General features: G+C 32.7%; 1 protein-coding gene across 1 annotated transcript in view; it reads left to right on the top strand.

Annotated features, from left to right (window-relative positions):
• Nucleotides 1–19,872, top strand: part of LOC115215464 (neuronal calcium sensor 1-like) — a 203,823-nt gene extending 183,951 nt beyond the window's left edge. The window contains exons 6-7 of the mRNA XM_029784631.2: nt 8,449–8,615; nt 19,050–19,872. Of these exons, the coding sequence (XP_029640491.1) occupies nt 8,449–8,615; nt 19,050–19,148 (266 nt within the window). The 3' untranslated portion in view covers nt 19,149–19,872. The remainder of the gene's footprint in view (nt 1–8,448; nt 8,616–19,049) is intronic.
• Nucleotides 19,873–21,252: the final 1,380 nt, after the last annotated feature.

The following is a 21,252-nucleotide window of genomic DNA, read 5'->3' as shown; positions in this document are numbered from 1 at the left end:
GTTGAAATGTTAGTTGCAGCCCATATATCCAACACTCTAAATAGATGATACCTCCATCTGGTTGAGGATTACATTGTTTATCCATCATACAGTTGTTTACTAGGAGATAATTTTAACAGGTTGGCCTTATTGCTATTCCGTCATTGTCTAGTCTGTTTCTATATCCTTGTTACTAGGTAACCCATAGGCAGTTAAACTATGCATGACCCATGGATCTGATGCTCTAATTATATCATGCCTCCGTCTTGCTGATAACCATGCTGCACACTCTGATATATAATAATGAATCATATAGGGTGTAATGTGACAATATGGACATGTACTCTATCCACTATCCAATCTATTTCTGCATCCTGTAGATTTTTGCAGTGGCTATAGTTGATGCCAGCAAGCTGGAGTTATTCAGAGTGCAACAGTTGCTACTTATCTGGATTTATTATTAGTAATGTAAAAGCTTGTACAGACTTTGTGGAGTTATTGATATTGCAATTATTTCTGTTTGAATGAGTTTCTGTTGCTTATCTGGTCTAAGCAAGAGAGATTGTATTTTTAGGAATTTGTTATAGTAATGCCCTAAAATATTATGTTTTGGTAATAGGGGGTGTTTTCTTTTTCATATAGTAACAAGGGCTGTGGTTATTGAAGCTCATGACAACAAATTGTGTTCCTTGAATACCTAAGCAGTTTTTTTTTATTTCTAGTATTTTTTTTTGTTTTGTTGAGTAGGCTGTTTATGAGTCTGATCTGAGTACAACCTGCAATGGTGCACAGTGTGCTGTTAGTATTGTGGAGACATTGGGGTAATAGTAGGACAAGTATAGCCCACAATGGCTCTTATGGATTATTTGCATATCATTGTTATTGTTTATTGAACAAATGTGATACCTGTGAGTGTTATTGGCATGTTTGTGCATCATTTTGCTTTCTTTACTGCTATGCATTATGAATGTTGTGGTTGTGTTTTATGTAACTCATAATATTTTTGTCTTACATGTGTGTGTTTATGTTGTTGGATGTTACAGTTGCTTGTGTTTGATGGTGTTTCTGGTTAGAAGAGAGAAAGAGGATTTGGTTGATGCTACTTAAAATCTGTTTTGGAACCAGGTTTCTAGGTGACTGATGTAGATTTCAAGTTGTGCAGTTGTGTTAGGAGGAAAAGTAGCTAAGTGTGAGTGTGCTGTCAGCTGTATTTCAGGCTGTGTGTATGTTTAACCCTTTAGTGTTCGCATTATTCTGCCAAAATTAATCCTTTTTTATCAACATTACCTTGAACTAATCAGGCATTATCTTGGAGCTATGAGATTTTGATGAGGTAGCTGTTAATTTCTAAAACGATATTGTAGGGCTGGTGTGAGAGACCAGATCTGGCCAGTTTAGAATACTTTTGGCCGGATATGGCCGGTTTAAATGCTAAAGGGTTAATAAGGAAGTACAGAAAGATTGTATAGACTGAAATGAGTGATACACCATTTGAGAAATTACAAGCTTTAGAAGTGTTGTTTTTGTGATTTATATGTGTGGTAATTTATTAGCCAGTGTTTTGATTTGTTTCTTAAGGAATTGCTGAGTATTTTGTGTATAAGTAGATAGAAGGCAATGGGTGAAAGAGTTTATGTATGTCTATAGTAGTTAGAATGGTGTATATAGGAAGAATTTTTTTTTGTTTTGTTATTGTTGTTGCAACCATCAAGTATCTTTTTTGCTTGGTACATGTGAGTGTAGTGCTCAAATGTTGTGATTTGGAGAGAGAGAGAAAGAGAGAGAGAGACATAAGGGTTGGGCTTTTTAAAATTGTGTTGAGCTTTAGAACTATGATTTTTGCCTGGCTTTCACATTTCCATAATTTAACAGTGTTGGTACAAGTAGTTGTAAATGTTGATGAATGCATTGATTTCTTCAGGCCATAGGTATTTTATATGGTTTGTCTGTAATTTCACAAAGCCTAAAGGTATTTGAGTTTTTAGATTTCCTAATTGCTTTTGGGGTGAGTTTGATAGAAAGGATCAAAATAATAATCAAGGTTGAAAATACATAACTTTTTTATCGTGCACTTGATTTTGGTGGTTGATATTCAAGAAATGATTGCTTGTTATCGTGATTGTTACTGTGACATGGAGTGTGATGTAGTCATTGTTGTTGATGATACTAATTACTCTATATAGTATTCTACCAGTTGTTTTGTGGTTTGTTAAATACAAATGTTTACTAGTTTGTTTCTTTTTGTATTTTTATGGTTACTTTTTTTTGTTATTTTCTTTTTTAGCTATTTAATGCTGAATTTTACTTCTTTTGTGTGCAATGTTGGGGTATAGAATTTGAAGTTGACCCTACTTTTTATAGAGATGGTTATTTTTTTGTTGAATAACTGGAGTTTTATTTTTTTATGTTGCCTTGCGAAATATGCTTTATAGAAGCATTTATAATTCACTGAATTGGTGTTTGTGGTCTGGAGTTATTGAATTCTGAAAATTTTGATTCTATTTCCTGGTGGAACTGGTTCCACTGGTATTTTTAATTCTTTTTAGTTTGTAAAAAGTGTTTTCTTTTTGCTCATTGATGTGTGTGTGTGTGTGTGTTTTGATATGTGGCAGGTAGTCTCAGGGTAATAGGATTGTTTGCCAAAGGTTAGTGGTAGTTAGGTGTGTGGAGCAGAAAGTGATGTCTGTTGATAAATTATGGTAGCTGGCTGGTGTAGTGTGTGGCCTGTTTTGGATGTGAAGATAATTTGTGATGTTATTGCTTCTCAAATTATTATTAATATTTTCAGAAAACCAGAATAAGTTATGTGCATTAAGTTATTCTTCAATTATACTGTTTATGAGAGTGTTATGGTGTTGTAGTTAAGATGTGTAATCTAGTGGAATGGCTGATGAGGTGTGATATATGTTAATGTGCTTTGTAAAAAGCACCCCATCATACTCTGTAAAGTGGTTGGCATTAGGAAGGGTGCCCAGCTGTAGAAACCAAGTTAAATCAAACTGGAGCCTGATACATCTCTCCAGCTTGCCAGTTCTGGTCAAACTGTCCATGCCTGCATGGAAAACAGACATTAAATGATGATTGTCTACATTTCTAGTGTGTTGAATGTCCTATTACATTTTGAATATCACTTTTGGTATATATGTAATGGTTGCATCATGTTTTTTTTTTTTTTAATCTATGTTACGAAGCCTTCTCCCTTGTGATAAGGTCTGTCCAATCTCTTTGGAAATGTGGTCTCTTGTAAATGAAAATTTTTTCCTTAATTATTGCAACATGGAAGTTGTGCATGATATTTTTTAGCTCCATAAAGATATTTTTTAATAAGATCTACTTATGTATGTGAAGCATCAAGATTCTTAAATTGTATCAAGTGGAGTTCTGACATTAGGAATAACAGTGCATTATGCTTTTATGATTATTTGTGAAATCTAGTGTATTTATGTAGAATTTTTGTAAATGATATTGTTTGATCACATTTGTGTAAGTAATTTGGAAAGCACTTCTTTTTTCATGGATCAGAGCTTATATCATACAGAGTTATTGCTTTCTAATGGCATTCACATGTGTTGAAAAAATATATCTCTGTGATAAACATCTATTGTTTAACCAGCAATCTAACTGTTCCAGTTTTCCTGGGATGTTCAAAATTACTTTAGCTGGGGTATTTATCCACTCTTAAGGCAGTAAAGCAATATTTCAAAATTTGGCTTTCAGTTATAGCTGATAGAGTAACTACTTGGAGACTCCATCATTGAGGCCGTATTAGAGATGCACAAGGTAGACTTTTTCAGCATGCAATAGTTGCCCTTCTTCTATAATGTTTAGAGCTTATTGATGCAATTATTTTTGTGTTTGTGTAAATCAAGTTGGAAGAATATTATTCTTGGGATGGTATTGTAGATATTTCTACATATTTGAAGAACATTTATTATATAATGAGAGGGACTGTGTGAGTTGGAGCTTGTTATGACAAGATACTCTCCTTCTCAAATACCCAGGTAGTCTTTATTTCTTTGTTTTGTGTTTCACTGTATAGATCGTACTGAATGGATACAGTCTGTGTGTAGACTATGATGATGCAAAATGTGCTATTTTATATTCTTGATATGTTATGATTTTGTATGGAGAGATAGTAGCAGCATAATCAGTGATGGATTTAATATGTTGTTTTGCACTTTGTCTTCTTTCTTTGTATCAGAAAAATGTGGGCCTGTCAGAGTTCCTTTTTATTATTATTATTGATTTAGTGGAGAGTAAGGGTTGTATTTACAGACTTCATAGATTCTTCAAGACTGGTGTAGTCAATGCAATATATGTACTTGAATTATTGCAAATCAATAGCTGCAGAAAAACCATGGACAGGAACATAATGTCATTGAGCCAATGTTCTAATGAAAACGGACTGATCATAGTGGTTAGTGAGGGATCTGGAATGGGTGGGGAGTGGACACTATAAGGGTGGTAAGTGATTCAGAAGTGCCCAAGTAGAGGCAGCATCAGATCAGCCAAGTCTGAGCGGGTGAAACTACTGTTTTACAATAGAAAAGGAAAAGAGAGAAGAGATAGTATGTATCTGGCTAAGAGGCCGGAGTGTTCATGAAATGATTTCATTTATGCTTTTTTTTCACTATATCTTCTATGTATGTTGTGATTATTGTTGAGCATTGCAGGTAGTCCTTAGTATTGTTGTTGCTTTCTTTCTCTGTTTTCTCTTTCTTTCTTCCTCCCCACTCACCCCTCTTTCTGACGAGTTACTGTATTGTATATGAAAATTTGTTATATCTTGTATTCTTTTGTTACTTTTATAAAGAGAAGACTTACTAGATGCTATTTTTAGTTTTACTGAAATCAGTTTTCTAAGGAGCTGATATAGTGTTTGAGTAGTTGTGCACCTATTTCTGAAAAACAGTGGGAAGAGGTACAAGTAATGTTTTAGGAATCTGTTTCTTTCATGGGAATGTCATCTGTTCGTGAATGTTTAAGTTAAAGAATAAAAGAAAAAGTGGATCCTTTCGGTAATCCATTTAGAAATTACAGGTTATAGTTATGATGTTATTGTACTTTTGAGAGGTAGTTTGCTAACCAGAATTTTGTATTTCTTTGTTGATAACTAAAAGTTGAGCTGTGTGAAAAAGCTTTCCTGGTGTGATAGCTAGAAGGATGTATGTTGGAGGATTTTGTTGTATTTCATTTGAATGAGATTTGTGATGAATGCACTGATTAACTGTAGTTGTCTGACTTCCTTTATAAATAAGAAAGGAGAATATGGGAGTTGGTGATAAAGGTTAAGTCATAGAAAATTTTTAGTGTATGCGTAGTTTTTGTTATTTGAGTTTAATAGTGTTGTTGTTTTGCACTAGGCAGGCTCTGGTTGATCAGACTTATCAAAAATATTCTAGCATGACCATCCTCTCTTTTCTGTTTTTCAGACACCTAATATCCAATTTAATTTTTCTTTTATATGATGGTTAGGTGTGGGTGTGATTTGAGAGAAATTTGCACCACTATTGACTGGCTTCTGTGCCGGTGGCACATAAAAAGCACCAACCGATTGTGGCCGCTGCCAGCCTCCCCTGGCACGTAAAAAGCACTCACTACACTCATGAACTGGTTGGTGTTAGGAAGGGCATCCAGCTGTAGAAACACTGCCAGATCAGACTGGCGCCTAGTGCAGCCCCTGGCTTCCCAGACCCCGGTTGAACCGTCCGACCCATGCTAGCATGGAAAACGGACGTTAAACGATGATGATTTCTAGCAGATTGAACAGCCACAAAGAGACTCCCTCGTTATATTCCCTGAAGTGTTGCAGTCATTGCTGTATAATGTCCATAGTTTTGTATGAAGTTTATGAGTTCTGTGTGTTGCTGTTTAAGTCTGAATTTTATTAGACTTTAAAATTTTATTCTACTCAGTTTCTTTATACTGGGGACTTGGCAATGTGTGCCTGAAGATGTTATTTGGTACAATAGTGTTTTTCAGACATCAATTGTTTGAGATTTATACTTGCAATTTTATCAGGCCATGTACTTTTAAGATTTTAACATTCCTCATTACTTTTCTGTCATGATCTACGTAGACAGTGTGTGTTGTCTTTAGCATTTCCATCTTCTTTGTTGTCTTCTTTTTGGTTATTGATTTTGAGAACATGTACAATAACTGAGTTTACTTGTTGTTTGAGTGTAACTAAACTCATTTATTTTTGAAGATGTTATTGTTATAATGTAATGTGGTATGGCCATTGTTAAATATGTTGATGCTGCCATTTAATTTGTATCGCATTTTACTGCTTATTTTGAGATTCATATTAGATAAAAAAGAAAATGTCCTGCATTTCTATGGTTATTTTCTTTATTTCCTTGTTTAGTTTCTTAATGTTGAACTTTATTTCTGTTGTGTATAGTGTTGGCATGTTTTATATGAGGTTGTTGCTAGTTATTATTAGGTCGGCTATTTTATTTCTTGTATTTAAGGTTGTAGTTTTTTATGTTGCTTTATGAAATATTTTGAATGCTTCTACAATGATTTTGTTGAACATAAACATTGTGGTATCTATGTTTATGAATAAGGTGGCAAGCTGGCAGAAACATTAGCATACCGGGCAAAATGCGTAGCCGTAATTCGTCTGCCGTTACATTCTAAGTTCAAATTCTGCTGAGGCCGACTTTGCTTTTCATCCTTTTGTGGTCGATAAATTAAGTACCAGTTACGCACTGGGGTCGATGTAATCGACTTAATCCGTTTGTCTGTCCTTGTTTGTCCCCTCTGTGTTTAGCCCCTTGTGGGTAGTAAAGAAATAGGTATCTATGTTTATGATTATAATATTGAATTCTATAAATTGTAAATATATCTTTCGGTAGAAATGGTTCCACTGGATCTTTTTTGAAGTTTCTGAATGTATTTTTGTTTTATTCATTGGTGTGTGAGAATGTGATGAAGACAGCCAGATGGCAAAAGAACTAGCAGGATTATTTGCCTTGTGACTATGATCATTAAGTTTATAGAGCTGAAAGGGTATCAAGCCAGAAATTATTATAGCTTGTTAGATGAATTACATGGATGTGTTCACAGGGTTTGCTTAAGATAAAAATACTGTGGTACTGTTGTATCTGCTCTCATGTAACTGAATTGTTTAAGTACTAGAATTGATGTCTTTCCTGGTGTTGATGTTAAGGAATATTTTCAAGGGTGATGGTTGGTGAGATTGATGGTGTATTCTTTTACTGGTTTCTCTCATTGGACTGCAACCATGCTGATGGATTGCCATAACCAATCATATTGACTTCACTACTTATTTTATTGACCTCTAATTAATGAGTTGCTAAGTTACATTTTTGAGACGAGGCGATGCAACTTGATTCACCAGTAAACATAAACACACACATATATATGAGTGCTTGTGTGTGAGTGCCAAATTCTTCACAAGGTATTTGTAAAGCAAATGTTACAATAGAAGATACTTACATAAGGTACCTCATAATGGGATCTAAGAGTAAATATCTTAACCACTAATTAGTGTTGACACTTAATGTTTGTATGTATATATTATATTAATGTTTAATTAACTGGAGGATTATGAAGCAGTGTTGAATGAAATATATGTATGTACAATCATATTGAACATGTTCTTGTATACTTGGATGTCAGAAGACCTTTCACAGTGGAAATAGTCTCTGCAGAAAATTCTTTTCATTGATGTGTGTGAAAACACATCACTAGGCTTTACCTCCAATTGTAAGATGCATGCATTTCTGCATCATTGTCCTTCAAGTTATGAATACTGATTCAGTCCTTCACAGACCTGTAAGAACAGTTGATCTTATATATATAAGAACAGCAAGTAGTACATTTTCTCATGTGCACAAAGCTTTGTCAAGCTGGAATTAACTATTTGTAGGTGCACAAAGCAGCATGGAATAAAATACATGCATGTACAATCATATTTTACACACTTGTGTCTTTTTGTCCTTTTGCTACAGATATAGTCTTGGGAGAAAATTCTCCTTAAGCTTCATGAGCTACAAATGATCTTTCCACAACAAAAGAACTTACACCTGAGACTATTTCCACAAAGCACAAGCTCTTCCCACTTTCAAGTGTATATGAACATGTTAAATATGATTGTACATACATATATTATACCAATGTGTTTCAAGTTGCTGGTTTTATTTTTGCTTTAATTGTAAAAGCTTGCATTTCAAATATGTTGGCATATCTTTCTTATTTTCAGATATTTGTTACACCAGAATACAATGTTTTAGTTGTTTTGACACTTCCACTATAGCTTTGCCTGTATTACCATATAAGGTGTGTGGTGGTGGTAGTGGGGGGGGGGGGGGTAATCAAGGATTTGAAGCTCTTTTATTAAAGCATGTTTGATAAAATGTGCTCCATTTTTAAATGATTTTTGGAGAATATTTTTCTTATTTGAGCTAAATTGGTAAAATATTTCTTTCTTCTATAATTTAGGGGCTTTCAACTTGTATGATCTTGACAACGATGGATATATCACCAAAAAGGAGATGGTTGATATTGTAGGTGCTATTTATAATATGGTGGGTAACTTAATGGATTTACCGGAAGATGAAGATACTCCAGAAAAAAGAGTTGAGAAAATATTTGCCCAAATGGATTTGGTATGTTTTTAAGAACAGCTAAATTTTTTCCTTTATTTACTTTGTTTAATGTGAAACAAAATTAATTTCTATTAAATGAGAGACTATAATTTATGATTGCATTATTTCTGAAACATTTTAATTAACATTTATTACAAGATTAGACATATTTTAAACATATTTTGTTAAGCCTTATGCATATTTCTTTTCTGTGCTAGCACTAGCTAAAAAAAAAAGAAGTATTTTTACAATGAAATTGTATGTGTGCAAGTATGAATGTGTTACTTTACACTAATTCATGTGTATGTGTGTTCAAATAATTTTTATATGTTTATTTTCTGTATGCCCCATTTAATTATTTTTGTTACTGTTTTCTGTGGTTATTTACTGTTATATTAAATGCATTTTTGTAGCAATATCTTATGTTTATTGGAAAAGAAAAGTGGGCAAATATAATGAGAATAATTAGATATAATTAGTCAATAACTGCAACAAAAGCATTAATGAAATTTAAAATAAGACTATATCAAATAACTGCTACTGTTTTGAACCATTGGGGGAGCTTCTATACGGTGACTTGACTTGCTAGAAATAACAATAAAATATTTCTCAAATCCTACCAGACCATCTTTAAAATGGAATATCACATTGTATACTGTAAGCCCACTCATAGATTAGTGGTGTGGCTGGAACATTTAAGATAATAGATCTGCACAATCAAATGTAGCCTGGATGCAAAACAACTGCAACTATTTGATTTATGTCAATGGTTCTCAAGTGGAGTCCATGCAACAAAACAGTAAATTGGGAGCCACAATAGTATTTTAAGGACCTCTGAAAAATTTTTGCTTAAGATGTATGTATTGGTATGTATTGTAAGAATCAACTAGGTTTTTTTTCCTCTAACATTTTACATAGTTCAACCTACACAAGTTAATATGTGAAAAACGAAATAGAAATTTTGAAAGAAGTATCTATAAAACTAGTTTTTAAACAGTGAATGGCTATGGGGGTTTACCAGAATAAAATGGTAATCAAAGGGGACCAGACTATTAAAAAAAAATGGTTGAGAATCTCTGATCTATGTGGAAGAGTTACACATAATTTCTGTTGGTATTTAGTTTTGTCACTAGGAGATCCTGTAGCTCAGTCTCTTGTTTGAAACCTAGAAATATATTCATATTGATTAGATTTTAAGGGTTAGTACAAATTTTTAGTGTAAATCAGTAAAATGCTCATTGTTAACTTATGAAATGTTGTGGCGGACACCCCCAGATGAGAAGTGGTCTGGTCCACTACTAATAAATAGTGAACTGACACAGTCAGTAATGTCAGTCAGTGAGATACGTTGTTTGGGCCAGTCCCACAGAGACAACGAAATACATAGTCATAATGCAGGACATAACAGTGGCGATGAGGATTTGTAGTTCACACAGAATTGAACTTCACACAGTGAAAAGTAATATACACAGTGAAAAATATGAAAAAAAAAAACTTCTGAAGAAAAGAATGTCTGATAAAATTGGAATTCTAACACATGGTGAAAAATAATTTTGTGCGGAATAAAAAATAATAAGTCCATTTGAAGTCAGGTCACTATATGTAGTAGCACTACCAGTAATAATGTAGACTTGGTACTACCTATGGCATTTTGAATTTAAAAAATGCTTCTGTGGGGAACAAAAAATAATAAGTCTGTACGAAGGATTTAATTATTCTGTGTGGAACAAAGAATAATTCTGGTTAGAAGAAAAAAAATGAAAAAGAATCAACGATACATTTAAAGTAAGCCATACCAGATTTCAAATGTAAGCAGAAATCATCTGTTGAAATTGAAAATGAACCAATTGCTAAGAAAGTTAAAATGGACAAAGAAGATGCAAGCCATTCTGTAATTGAGGATACAAAACAAATCTTCCTTGAAAAGACTCCAGATGAAATGTTGATGGAAGTGACTAGTGAAGAATACATTGTAGAAAATTCTGAAATTAGAGAATCTGTGCCATCTGTTACAAGAAAAGGTCCTTTCTACTTGAATACACTTTGTTGAGGAATTGTTCAAATGCAAACACTTTAAAAGATAATGAAAGTTTGCAGGTAACCAATCCAGTTTCTGCTGAGAAAAGTGTGATAAAAGGAAAAACTGTAGAAATGAAAAATATATATATAATAATGCTGTGTAATTTTTGGAAATATATATATATATATAATTCTATGTGGAACAAGAAAAAAAATCTAAATAAGAAAAATAATTCTGGTTAGAAGAAAAAGTAGTGAAAAAAAAATTGTTGTATTGAGAAAAAAGAAAAATCTCAAAGGGGGTAGGTGTTGTAGTGAATGCCCCCCAGGTGAGAAGTGGGCTGGTCCACTACTAATAAATAGTGGACTGACACAGTCAGTAATGTCAGTCAGCAAGTTCTTCTGTTCGAGCCAGTCCCACAGAGACGATGAAATATATTGTCATAATGCGGGATATAACAGTGGCGATTATTTGTAACTCACACAACCACTGATGTGTAGTAGTGGGACATAACATGAAAAAACATGTTGAAAGTAAGGAATGTAAGGAAAGTAAAGAATGTAAACAAACACCAGCACTCAAGTTATGTGGGGAACAAACCCAAAGACACACAAATATGTGAATATACAATTGTATTGTCTAATGCATACCATACATATTAATTATTAATATTGTTCATTTTCATTTTTTTCTATGATAATATAGAGTTAGCTGTTCTTGGAAATTTATACATTTGTATGATTTATTAAAAGTAAAGGATAGTTACTGAGATACTGAAAATATCTGAAGTTGGTCACATTTAGTCAGTTATGTAGTCAGATCAAAGCTTTCAAAATAAACCTAGAGTTGAGAGAGTGCAGAGAAAGAAAAACAAAAATTTTAGTTAGGAAAGAAGACAGAACTATACCGGCATTAGGGTAGTCGGTAGTCACCTTGCTCATTATGTAGATAAGGAGTTGGTAGGAATTCTGTATTGTACACCCAATGTAAATTAGGGATGCTCAAGATATGGTGGAATTTCATATATGAAGATGCACAATAAACAGTAAGAAATCATGTAAAATTATTCCAAATGCTCAGAAGACTCTCAAAAAGTAGTTGGAAACTCTAATTACTTAAATGACCTAATTAGCATTGAAGGTAGATAGTCTGAAATCATAACTTCCAGAATTAGAATGGAAAGGAAAAAGTTCAGGCAGTTCCTACTCCTATTAGCAACATTGGTATTCTTTTTCAGAGTGAAGGGTATGTTATATGATGTGTGGTGCTGCATGGTAGTGAGATATGTACCTTGAATGCAAAAGATTTGGAAAGGTTAATGTGTAATATTTGCGCACAAATGAACTAAGAGAAAAACTGGATAGAAAAGAAATCAGAAACTGAAGTAGAGAGAAGACTGCATTGGTACGGATACGGGATGCATATGGAGGATGTCAATTGTATAAGAAGTATCGAGTATTCTAAGAGAATGAAACCTGTGGAGGAAAGGGAACCAAGAATAAGGTAGTGAAACCGATCTCAAGACAGTGATCCTCATAAGACGATGACAAAAGACCACAAGAATAAGTAAAATGCTGAGCCATCCAACACATGCAAATATAGAAAAGCAGACACAAAATAATGATAACAATGATGATGGAAATTGTGAAGGAAATCCCTACCACCGTTCTCTCTTTCATTACACCTTTTATATAATATGTCTTTCTCCACCATCAGCTGCTTTTATTGCTATTCAGCATTCTCTTTACCATCACTCTTACTTTCATTATTATGTCTTACCTCGTTCTGTCTTCTTCCCATTGTTCTCTCCTTCTTTTTGTCACTCCTTCACTGAACTTCTGTTCAATCTTTTTTAACATTAACTATCATGTAACTACTTTATTACTCCTCTCTCTCTCACAACATTCTGTCATCCTTTTCTCTCTTTCATCACCCTTTTCAGCTCAAGCTCTTTACCAATAACCTTTATGTAGCTGTATATCACCTTACTCTTATCCTTAGTTCTCTTTTGAAACTCTCCCTAATATCAACTTCTCACTCTAGTTTTCTTCCCACCTTGTTTTGTATGGAAAAGGAAGGAATGAGTCAGACAATGCAAAGAGTGGGGGAATATTTTGTTAAGTGAAAACACTTTGGGAGTTGGTAACAAAAGAACTGAAACAATATAAGGTAGAGAACTCTTCAGTCTTGCAAGGGATAAGGCAATCTCTCTAGTACTGGTAACCACAGTAAAATGTATTTTGTGCATTCTGTAAAGTAGTATTCACCTTTAGAAGCCATGCTAAAAATGAAACATAGAGCAAAACATGGTTCCTGATCCATCTAGGAGGGCAGTAATTCCAACTAAGATCTAATTTGGACTGTGATGACCACACAACATGGAAAAGTGGATGTAATATACTGGTGATGAAAAGCATTATCAAAACAAAAATAAAACCCTTTGTTCTCTGTTTTAAGCATTTACAGCTTTCTTTATATTACTGTGTGTATTGATTAACAATTTTATTTGAAAAGTTAGAAAATATCAAAAATTCATAAAATCACTTAATGGTTCTATGCTTATGGTGGCCACTGTATAATCTATGCTTAATCAGAGGAATCACATATTGTTCAATTTATTCTAACATGTTCATTCTTGTATGTTGGTTTTTAATGAATTTTGTGATTATGCATAGCTTATCCTTGGAACAGTAAGAGATGTTTTCAATAGCGATAACACCTTCAAGTGTTATCATAAGAGCAGGTGCAATGTATTCCATTAGTTGAATGAAAACTTATCCAGCAGAAATTACACTTCCTTTTCTGTAAAACAGCTGCCATTTGACCCCCTCTCTGTGAATAAAAAAAAATGATATTTAGTTTATCCTCCACTTTTTTTATATATTTATTTCAAATAACATTACAGAAAATCCTTTGAAACTTATTTTTCTTTGTAAACCTATTTTTCTTTTTTCTCTTTTATAATTTTTTGATCAGCTGTAATTCAGAATTTTCTCAAAATCAAAATGTTATTCATATAAAGAATTTGTTTTTATATTCAAGAAGATAAATAAAAGAAATCTTGCTATAACTGTAGCTTTTCTTCATGAACAGGTATAAACTATCTTCATTTTCCACTGCATATTTTCTGTATACCATCCTAATGCCTGGAGTTAGATATATAAAATGCTGATTTATTTATAACAGTAGCTCAACTGCTGTAACATAGAAAATAAGAATGGATACTCCATAGAATTAAAAGAATAAGGAAAATTTACAAGAATGTATTTTCATATAAATTGCTTCATAGATTATATTAGCTTGATTTTAACACTTGCTTAATCTTTTTGTAATTTGAGTTGAATATGTCAGAATCTATAGAGGAATGGTAAGAAACTCTGACACACCCACATTAATACATCAAAAACTTCTCTTCACCAACAGATTTCATTCATTCCACAGCCTAGCTTCATGTTGAGTGAATCCTTGAAAACATATGAAAGAATGAAATGCTATAAAATCAACAACAACAAATAGATTATATATGTGTTTGTGTGTGTAACAAAAGACTAGGGTTCAAGTGAACCAGGTACTTAAATGGTAAGGCACTGGAGCAAATCAAAATTAAAATGCATACACAACAAAGAAAGATGAATTCATACGTGGTTACCAAAGTACAGGCAGAAAGATATTCAGGTTATGAACTCAACTGAGTATCATGACCAGCAAGGCTTGTAGAATCAAGCACATGCTGTTGAATTTTGTATGTTTCTAAATGTTGTGGTTCATGTATTTACCTGATGAAAATGTTTTTTTTTCTAACGATGCAACATCTCTATTAATCAATTAAAAATTCGTTGGAAACAGCTGTAGTGAATTGACACATTATCCATCTGTTGTTACTTATCTATCTATCTATCTATCTATCTATCTATCTATATATATATATATATATATATAATATATATATATATATATATATATATATATATACTCATGCTAGCATGGAAATGGAAAACGGATGTTAAATGATGATGATATATATATATATCTATACAGAGTGGCCCAAAAGTAGATTTACAATTATCACGTAGGCACTTTAAATTTCTTTTAAAACATTTTATTACATTTAAATTTTTATCTTACAATTAACTAAATTAGCATAGCAAAATGGTTTCATATTTTTTTATAATTAAGATCTGAACTGTTAATATATGAATGCGAAAGAGATAGTTGAATAACTGTAAACCTACTTTTTGTCTACCTTGTATATATAAACACACACATCATCATTCAATGTCCATTTTTCTATGCTGGGTCAGACAGTTTGTTGAGGCAGGTTTTCTATGGCTAGATGCCCTTCTTGTCAAACCTCACCTGTTTTTAAGCATCAGAATGATATTTAACATAAAAAAACAATTAGAAAAATTTCAGCCCATTAAATTTAATATTTATGCTTTATAATATACATAATAAAGAAATGTGGTTGGTTTAATATCTTATTTCACACATGTACCAGTAGCTCATCTATACTGCTTTCATTCTTTTCAAACCTGTAACTTGTAAATATACTATTTAACTGATTCAACTAATCTTTTATATTTTCTTAATATTTTATGCCATCAAGCTAAAGTTTTTTTCTCTTTGGATTATATTTCATGTTATCTAATCTCTTCTCAATTTTTAAAATCCTGTTAACATTTCATTGTTTTACATAGATATTTATTTACAAGAAAACATTGTAATTTTTCTCTAGTTATGTAAGTTTAGCCAAAAAATTGCTGGCTCTCCAGCTTAAATATGTCAGTAGCACCTGTAACTTAATGATAGACAGGTTTACATACTTAAAAACACAAGTCAGGTGTATTTAATAAGTAGAATCAATGCTAATAGCAGTGACATATGAATGATTTTATTAATGTCTTAAGATGTTGCCTATTCATTCATTTATTCAAGTCTCTTCTTGGCATGTGCTGCTAATATTCCAATTCTCACTGTATGTTACTGGCTATAATACAAAAAAGACCAAGATCTAGCTGATGATATTGCTTCTCTTTACAGAATCAATATTATATGTCTACAAGGCACATTGATATTCTGAGTGATATATTTATCACCTTAGATTTTTAGCCATATTAGTCCATATATACATACATGTAAATATCGAAAATTGAGTGTTTTTGAAAATAACATAAAAAAAAATAAAATTGTTGCCAGAGTAAATGGAGAGCTACCTATTATAAATTGATAATTATATGAGTGTTCAAATGTACACCAGTAGATAATAATTCAAATGTGCATTTGGATGTTCTCTATCTCATCTTTCCATTTATAAACACTGCCTCCGGAGAAAGGTTGCTTAACTGATTAGCATAAAAGTATTCAGACATACTCCAGGTTCTTGTCACAAGTATACTGTCTCTTCTCTTTTCTGCCATTACTATAATAGCCTGTATGTTTCTCAGAGCTAGCCAATCTCATGTCACCTCAACATGGCATTACCAACTCGCTCACCTTTTCTCTTCTCATCACCCATGTTGCGTCCTGCCCTCAACCCTACACTAACCACAACTTCCAATCCATCTGGAATTCCATTTGCTCATGCCTTCCCTATGGGTGTTGACTACCAACACTTTAAGCTGAAATTAATGGCAACAATCTCATCAGTGTAGTGGTGGTGGTGGAAGAAAGATACAAAATTCTATGAGCATTGTCTCTTCTTTAAAACTCAGCTAGTAAAAAATAAAATAAACAAAATGATATGAAAAGTTACCACATCTTGAGATGATTTTATTGGGTTGTACGGAAAGTTCATGCCTATTTTTAAAGGAAAGAAAAAGGTCAATGAATACTTGCCATTACATTTTTAATCAACCAAATATGAACCATTTTGTTGCACAATGTATCTCCATCTTTCCTTTAACTTGAAAATATCCTCTTCCCAGAATTGATGTGGTTTCATGGCAAAGAATTCATCAAGGTATCTTTTTACGTCATCCAAGGAATTGAAATTTTTACCATCAAGACTATTCTGCAGAGACCTGAATAAGTGGAAATCCGACGGAGCAATATCTGGTGAATATGGAGGGTGGAGTAACACATTCCAGCCAAGCTGCAGCAATTTTTATCTGGTTCCCAAAGCATCAAGTGCCGAAAATGAACTTTCTTATCTTCCATTTTAAAGGGTTACAGAATTAACACAGGTTATAGGAACATAAGCCTTCTTCCACGAAAAGATAGCTTAAACTGTGCTCTAAATGGAGGTGTAGTCAAATCCTATTTTATGGACTCAACCATGTTCTAAAATAAGTCGAAAGGTAAGCTGCTATAAATTGGCACGAACTTTCTGGACAACCCAATACTGCAACTCCTTAGATTCAATTTAATTTTGTTGTCTATTTCCACCACCACCAGATTATCCCCAATCCAGTAGACATTTGATCAAAAGTGCTCCAGTTGTGACCATACCATCCTTTTATATATCAGAAACAACATTGTTTAATGTGCCTTTCTTCATTTAAGAGGATAGGGTGTGTGATTTTATAGAAATTTGTTGCTATTTCTATCAGGTTGAATGATCACACAGATGCGACCATGTTAGCTCATATAATATCCTTATAATAAATATACTGTGAATACAGTTATAAATATCAGAATTCAGGATTGCTCTTCTTTTTTTATCTCATTTTGTTCATATTCATTTCAATACTTGACTAAAAATACCATTTCCAATCTCATCAATTACTTTTTATTGTGAATTTGCGTTATTTACTTTAAGATAACAAATAATATTTGACAACACACCTCTCATCAAATGTCTGTACTGATGTTTTAAATTTATTTACTTTTATATCCTAAGATTATCATTTAATCTTAAAACTTATAATGGATGTTTCTTTTTAATCAATTTATGAACATTCCTTGAAACAGAAAGTAGAAAACCATTTAGCATTATGATTTTTTTGTTTCATGATTCTTTCATAAATTTATTTACAAAGATTGTCAATATTCATCAAAATGGAAAACTAGAACAAAATATTTTAAATATACAATTTACACAATGGATATATTTTTAAGATAGGATGCAAAAGAGAAGCTGAGTTAGCTACTTCAAAAGTTTGTAATGCATAATAAAGACATTCAATTATTATTGGATAAAAGTACTTAGGTATAGTTTTTAATGTGCATAGGCATTAGTACTTAGAATTGGGAAATGTATATGTTGATGCTTAGCTGTTATAGATTGATTGCCTTAAAAACTTACAGCCACATATTTCTATGTAAGATTGTTAAGAGAAAAGTTAAGAAGGTTTCTGCTTTCTATCAGCTTTTATTAGAAACTAGCAGTCAAATCTCCCTTGGGTAACACTTAAATTTTTAATAAAGCAGAATGAGATGATTGGGTGTGACTGCTTGGATGCTGGTGATTTGTCACTGCTGATGACTGGACATAAAACATGTTTTGGCAACAGTACTTTTTGGCCCTGGAGGTACACACACACATGCATGCATACCGAGAAATATACACATACAGATAGAATAAGAGAGAGAGAGAGAGAGAGAGAGAGAGAGAGATCACAATTTATTAATTGAACATGATGCCATAAACAGTTTCTCCTGATCTTATACACATAAAGAAACATGCTCACAGAGAGAGAGAGAGAGAGAGAGAGAGAGAGAGAGAGAGAGAGAGAGAGAGAGAGAGAGAGAGAGAACTGATGGCAAATAAGTCAGCATCAAATCAGTGATGCCAAACAAGTAGCACCAAAACCTCTCATACCCTATTAAGGAAAGGTCACATTAAATAACCCCTAAAAAGACAGGATGCTTATAGCTGAAACCCCTTCAATTCATCATCATCATCATCATCATCATCGTTTAACGTCCGTTTTCCATGCTAGCATGGGTTGGACGGTTTGACCAGTGTCTGGGAAGCCAGGAGGCTGCGCCAGGCTCCAATCTGATCTGGCAGTGTTTCTACAGCTGGATGCCCTTCCTAATGCCAACCACTCCGTGAGTGTAGTGGGACCTTTTTACATGCCACTGACACAGGGACCAGAGGAGGCTGGCAGACGGCCACGATCAGTTGGTGCTTTTTACGTGTCACCAATACAAACGCCAGTCAAGTGTTGCTGGCATCAGCCATGTTTGGATGGTGCTTTTTACATGCCACTAGCACTGGTATCATAGTTATGAATGAAGTTCATTTACTTATTAATATACATCTTTGATTCACAGAATCTATTTGCCTTACTGTAAGATAAAATAATTTTTAATTTGTATACTTGCAGATGACATTTTATTCAGATGTTTGTCTGTAAAAATGTAGTGCATTAAATGTCCTGTTTTTTAAATTTTTAGCTGGAAATTTTAAAAAAAGCTAAAATTTTATAAAATAGTTGTGTTATTTCTGTTTTTAACATTTATTAATCTATATTTTTATCTTTATTTTTTAGAACAATGATGGCAAGTTGACAAAAGATGAATTTCGAGAAGGTTCCAAATGTGACTCATGGATAGTCCAAGCATTGTCAATGGATATGCCTCACAGATAATGCCACTGATGTATATCATATAGTGGACAGTATTATTTCCATAATTGATGGGTTTTTTCATAATGTCTGAAGAACAGCACCATCTTAATCCAATAACTGTACAAGGAAACAATAATGATGCCTCTATGTTTTGGGCTTAACACTCTTCATTGTATAATAATTGTTTCTAACACTCTTCATTGTATGATAAGAAAATAACTTTGTTCTTAACATTCCATTTTACTGTATATAACCATCATAAGCTCTTCATCATACCTAACAAAGTAACAATATTTTTCTCAGTGAAAGTTAGAAATTAAAGAAATAATAATAATAATTATTATTATTATTATTAGGACAGTGCCTGGCCAAAGCAGTAGAGTGCCATACTAAATACCCTAGGGTATTTGTTTTTTGTCCACTTACACTGTCATTTCATATCCAGCCAGGATCAACTTTGCCTTTTATTCCTCTGAGATTAATAAAACATACACCAATCATATACTTGGGGAATCCAATTAACTAGACCCTTTCCCTATACATTTGTGGCCTGATGTCAATGTAAGATACCATTATTATTATTAAATTATTATTAATATTATATTAATTATGTATTTGGATTAATTCAATCCACCATAACTCTCCCAAAAGTTTTTGGCTTTATACCAAACTAATAAATTATTATTGTTATTAACATCTGCTCAATTATCTCATATTTTCAAAATCCAAAATCTAAAATTTATTTGTGAATATTTAAATATTTTTGTCTCAATTTTCATTAAAATTAAGAAGCTATTATTATTATTTCAATGTTTTCTCATTTAAATTTTAATTTCCTAACCTGTAAAATCTGTAATACACACATACACACAAATAAACATTCTCACACAAAATATTTCATTGCATGAAATATGCAAATATCCTCCCAAAATTTGTCAACAATATTTGTCTTTTTCTTTTGTTCATTTATAAAATTTTTTGTTTGTTTCTAGTATCAAAACAATTTTTAAAGATTAATTGATAAAAAATCTTTATTTATGTGCATGTTCATGCACACACATGCATTAGCTTCTGGAAAAAGTTTCTAGCTGGTAAATGCTAAATCTTTTCCTCAAAATAGAAACTATTTCCCTATTTTTAATAAATATTCCTTAAACTGAAATATTTTCTGAAACTACCTGTCACAGAATATACAGAGCAACAAGATGTACAAATTCAAGTATATTATTTTACTGGGACCTTTTCCAGCAAAATATTATTACAGATGCATTAAAGCACTTTCATTTCATGGATGCCAAAATTATGACTCCAAAGCTGTCCCTTATAATATTCCAAGTCAACTTCAGTTAGTGGTAAGTTTTTCTACAGTCAAATGCAATCACCATTGTGTCATAGCCACCTCCCATAGCTTCTTAAGTCATTTCATGGATTTCCACATTGAATACATCAGCCTTATACAAAATTCAAAATTCATGCTCAGCCATATGTTGCTGTGTACTAGCTTTACAATGAGCTATCTCTGCTGTTTTTGGTGTCACTTCTGGAAAAGCTAAAGTTTATATTAAATTCATGTTAATGACCTCGTATAGCAAACACTAGGTTATTGCTATATTAACATATTAATAGGGCAACTATTAATAATACTAATTGCTATATTAATAAATTGTTTATACTAGATGCCATTCCTGGCATTTTATGTATCATTGCAATGGTGAGAGATGATTTTTGATATTTTTTATGCTCATCTTGCTCTGTTATAATTCTGGATATAATTCTATATGGCTTCAGAAATCTTTGGGTAATTGCTATGTTTGCTCTGCTTATCTTCTATGTCATTTTGAAACTGAGAACATTCTTTTTTAGTTTTACTTTTTTAATGCCATGTAATTCAAGAAAAGCAACAACCTTGCACAGAGTAATAGTTTTCCCTTGCAGGATTGTGGAATATGTGTAACAGTGTTCTTGTTACAGAGGTGTCAAATCCCTGTAGCAGGAATGATGTAGAATATCAATCTTCATGGATGTGTTGCAGATTCATGATCTTTTGTTTTATTGAATGACTTCATAATTCCTACTTTTGTATTAACAACATCATAAACAGCTTACTTGAGACTGAACTCATTCA

Source organism: Octopus sinensis, linkage group LG1, assembly GCF_006345805.1.
Source record: "Octopus sinensis linkage group LG1, ASM634580v1, whole genome shotgun sequence".
Taxonomy (NCBI): Eukaryota; Metazoa; Mollusca; class Cephalopoda; order Octopoda; family Octopodidae; genus Octopus; species Octopus sinensis.
This window is presented reverse-complemented; position numbering and strand designations above follow the sequence as displayed.